This window comes from Arachis hypogaea, chromosome 16, assembly GCF_003086295.3.
Source record: "Arachis hypogaea cultivar Tifrunner chromosome 16, arahy.Tifrunner.gnm2.J5K5, whole genome shotgun sequence".
Classification (NCBI taxonomy): domain Eukaryota; kingdom Viridiplantae; phylum Streptophyta; class Magnoliopsida; order Fabales; family Fabaceae; genus Arachis; species Arachis hypogaea.
The window spans coordinates 40,985,696-40,990,560 of NC_092051.1; the positions used below are offsets into that span (position 1 = coordinate 40,985,696).

General features: G+C 37.8%; 1 protein-coding gene across 1 annotated transcript; it reads left to right on the forward strand.

Annotated features, from left to right (window-relative positions):
* The first annotated feature begins 204 nt into the window (after positions 1 to 204).
* LOC112757023 (uncharacterized mitochondrial protein AtMg00810-like) lies at positions 205 to 4,375 on the forward strand. The gene is made up of 4 exons (XM_025805621.1): positions 205 to 294; positions 409 to 473; positions 3,829 to 4,198; positions 4,304 to 4,375. The coding sequence occupies exons 1-4, from the start codon at positions 205 to 207 to the stop codon at positions 4,373 to 4,375; spliced, it is 597 nt and encodes a 198-aa protein (XP_025661406.1).
* The last annotated feature ends 490 nt before the right edge of the window (positions 4,376 to 4,865 follow it).

Sequence of the window (4,865 nt, forward strand, 5' to 3'; positions counted from 1 at the left end):
TAATTAGCTTGAAGAGAAGGCTCAATCTCACTCCTTTGATCCTTGGGTATGGTAAGATTCTCAATCCTAAGTGAAATACTTGAAGTTTTGTGATTAGTGATTTAGTTGGTATGTGTGGGTGTATGTTGTGTGTATTAGGATATGTATGTATGAATGTTGGAGCTTGATTGAGGTCTTGGAAAGGCTTGGAAGTGGATTTGCAAGATGAAATCTGACCTTGGAGGTGTTGGAACCTTGAAAATTAAGGAAGAGTGGAAGTGGAAGTGTTCCGGGTTGAGCGGAGAATCGGCCAAGGTATGGTTTCAGTTTCTTGTATCTAAAATGTAATGTAATGTGAAAAATTAGACTAGAGACCCTAGGATAGGCATTGAATTTGAGATGTTGTTGATTGATTATAATGGATTATAGGGATTTCGTGATTATTGGTTTTTAGAGGGTGTAAATGATGTTATTGTTGTTGGTGCATGTGAATTGTATATGATGGTGATGATTGGTAATGTTGATTTGAAGTTGAGATTGGGCTTGATATGGATATTTGATGTTATATATTGAATATTGTGGAATTAAAAGTATTGTGTTGAAAATTGATGGAAATGGAGAATTGGTAAGATGATGAATGTGTATTGTATATTGTTGAATTTGAAATAGTGAGTTTGAGATTGATTAAAGTGAATAAATTTAGTAGGTTGTAGTATGAGAAAGTTGGAATGTGGTTTAGGCTGAATTGATAAAGTGTTGGTTGAATTAAAAGAGGTTTGAAAAGAGTTTGTTTTGAAAAATGAGGCTTATTGGTTTTGGTTGAAAATTGTGGTAAGTTGAGAATTTAGTGAACTTTTGTAAAAAAAATAAATTTTTGATGAACTTAAACGGATCATATCTTGAGCTACCGTTTTTGAAATTTAATGCATTTTATATCAAATGAAAGATAATTTAACAAGCTTTAAAATGGTTTAAATTTTGTGGGAATCTGAATTCTGTAGAAAGAGATATGATCATTGAAAGTTGGTGTCTGAAATTTGAATTCTGTGAATGCTGTAGAATTTATGATTTCTGGTTTGTATGCGCATGTACAGCCTTGTGCGTACGCACACCCTGTGGAATTTTTGAAGCTATGCGCACGCACACACAGGGATAGGGCTACTGCTGGGAGCGCTAGCACGCTCTGTGCGCACACACAACCAACGAAGCCTTCCAAGCTATGCGTAAGCACAGCCTTGTGCACACGCACACGTTGGAAAGTGTATTCTGTTGAGGGCGTTCCCATGCCTTGTGCAAGCAAACAGAATTGGGAAATTTTACACTTGTTCGTACACACATCTTGAAAATCTTTTTGGGCGTGCGCACGCATACCTCTGTGCGTACGCACACTGCCCTATTTTCTTATAAAAATTTAGTTTTTAAATGTTTCACCTTTCCAGCAAGCTTGTAATCTTCCGTGACCCTATTTTCAGTAAATACGACTTTTGTGTTTATTAAAACCGAATTTAAAACTTCTAAGCCTCCATTTTCATCCGTTTAGTCCTAAATCCTTATAGTATGCCTAGTAGTTAAGAAGAAACTAGGAAAGGGGGTAACTTGAGGATGAAGTAAGGGGAGAGTTAATGATGAATTATGATCAATGATGATGGTATGAGTTACTGAGGGTGATGGTGGAAGTGCGGTGTATGCCGTGAGCCGAAGGACTATATTTGATAATGAGTTATGGCTGGATATGGATTATGTTATGAGCCGGATGGCTATGATAAATATTGATTTATGGCTGATAATGAATATATGAATTTGAATGATTGTATTATCTTGAGTCCTCTTTCTCGAAAGTGCGACCCCAGAGAGATAGTGGAAGGTGAGGATCCCCTTCTTTGTTCCTCCTGGTATTGTAAAATCGCTCCCAGCGAGATGGTGGGAGGTTAGGATCTCCTCCTTAGTTCCTCCTGGGCATATGAGAATGTACCTCCTGGGTAGATGCAAGGGTTGTGGTTTCACCCCACTTGCTCCAGGTTGGTTAGTATAGAGGCTCTCCGGTGGATGCAAGGGTTGTGGTTTCGCCCCACTTGTCCCGGGTTATGATGAGTGATGTATAAGATATACAATCATGTGATGTATAAGTGATGATGTGGTCATAATGAATGATTATGGAATGTTATGAATGGATGTGAAATGATTATCTGAGATACGGGTTTCCCTGGATGAAAGCAGTGACTAGCCATCACGTGCTCCAGGTTGAGACTCGATACTCTGCTGACCCTATGTCGTATGTGTGGACGGACACTGTGAAAGTTCCGGATGAGCTCGCCCCATGGACAAACACCAGCATGGGCGTTGTATGATTATGATTATATTTATGATTGAGAATTACTCGAATTGGGGATGCACGACAGAGGGACGGTCCAATGGTTAGCTACCAAAACTTGTTGGGTTGGCTTTATAACCGACATATGAGACTCATCAGCCACTAAGATAGGCATGCATCATATGCATCTATATGTCTTGTTTGGATTACCTAAATGATTGCATAACTAAATGCTACTTGATTATCTGCTATATTTGAATCCTATTTGTGATTTCTCTGCTTGTAATAATTGTGATTGTTGCATTTGGTTTCGTTGGAGGTTGGGAGGTTCAGAGAAGTTGGAAATGGGTGTTTTAGATAGCTCTGAAGACCCTTAGCTAGTTGCCTGTTTTATCTTTATGGGATAGTTATGTTTTTAAGCTTTAATTATATGTTGGAAGTTCTAGGATTGCCTTCGACTTTCCCAGGACATTATATGTTAGATATGTGGGCTCTGTTACCATGCTGAGAACCTCCGGGTCTCACTTATGCAGGTTTTGTGGTTTTCAGATGCAGGGCAGGCGGCACCTCGCTGAAGCATGCTGGAATTTTCTGATTTAGCGAAGATTCTTATCTCTCGGGACTCTATTTTGGTTATCTGTACCTATTTAGATACTTATTATCTCCACTTATTATATATATGCTATATTGATTCCTCTTAGAAGTAATTTTGGAGACTCAGGTCTTGTAACTCTGTATTTTGGGTGTATTTCGGGTTCCCTAAGTGTGTATATATATATATATATATACACTTATTCGCTCGGGCTGGTTTATCTTCGCCAGCCGAGTCTTGAGTTTTGTTATATGTATTTTGGAACTCTTGGTATATTAACTCCTTAGCTTGTTCTGTCTTGCTTCGTCTGCTTTACCGCTTCGGAAGCGTTACGCTTTTCGATTTAACGATTTTTACTTTATCCTTTTTTTTTCAAAGGCTCCTAGTTATAAATTTTTTTCACTATATTTAATATGTAATTTTTCTTTTAGAGGTCATAGCGCCTCGCCACCTCTGTTTTATATCCTAGATGTAAAGTTCTGTGTGGTAGGGTGATACACGCGTTGCCACAACCGGGTCTTCCATCGAAGTTATGGTTTGTGAGATATGTGGATTTGAAGTGGTGATGTGGATAATGAACAAGGGGTTCTCTTTCTCTCCTTCTCAAGCTCTTCGAGCACTTTCTCTCTCAACTTGGGAAAAATGTGATAAAATTGGCTAAGTGAGGGGTTTATATGTTATGGGCTTAGGCCTTAATGTAGGCCCGTTGTGATTTTAGCCTTTTGGCCCCACCTTGGACCAAAACCTTTAAGATAAGTGTTCGGATTTTTATTCTAAATATTTTTCTTGTCATTTTTATAATTTTAGTTTCCTCACACGTAATACTGGATATATTTAAGTTGGTATAGCAAATTTTAACGCTGGTAATTCCTCAAATTATAAATTTTAAATTTTAACCCTTTTTTTCATAATTAATTTATTAATTAATTAGTTTTCATTTATCTAGGTTTTACAGTATCTCTGATCTTAAAGCACCCCTTCACTATACTTTTGAGATGAAAGATCTTGATTCTCTTAGTTATTTTATTGGCCTTGAAGTCATATACTCAGATGACGGTATCTATCTCTTTCAAACTAAGTATGCTTATGATCTTCTTGCTCGAGCTGGAATTACAGATAGTTGCACTGAATCTACTCCTCTTGAGCTTGATGTTCGGTTTACTCCTTTAGATGGAACTATTTTGGATAATCCTATTCTTTATCGACAGTTAGTTAGAGGTTTCGTCTACTTGATCGTCACACGACCAGACATCGCCTATCTAGTCCATGTTCTTAGCCAGTTCTTTTCAACTCCTCATACTACTCACTATGCAACAGTTCTTTGCATTCTTTGCTACATCAAAGGCACTACTCTGTTTCATGGCCTTTATTTTTCTGCCCGTTCATCTTTAGTCCTTCAAGCGTACTCAGATGTTGATTAGGCTGGTAATCCCACTGATCGTCGTTCTACTACTGGTTATTATTTGTTTCTTGGTGACTCTCTCATTTCCTAGCAAGCCAAGAAGCAAACATTTATTACTCGATCAACCATCGAAGCTGAACACCGTGCTCTCACTGACACTACTGTCGAGGTTGTCTCAATTCGTTGGCTTCTCGAAGATTTGGGTGCTCCTCAGTCGTCCCCAACTGATGTATTTTTTTGTGATAATCGCAGTGCTATTCAGATTGTCCATAATGATGTTTTTCATGAACGCACCAAATGCATTGAGATTGAATATCATTTTGTCCGGCAACGTCTCTTTATTAATGCTATTCATCTCATAGCTATTGGGACTCTAGATCAGACTGCTGATATCTTCACGAAAACTCATCATCCTACTCGTTTTCGAATTCTAGTATCCAAACTCAAGATAGTATTCTTAGCTCCGACTTGAGTTTGAGGGGAGATGTTAGAGTATAATTAGGATCAATTAAGATCAGTTAACATCAATTATATTTATTTAGCATATCTGTATATTTATTATATAATATTATACTTTTATT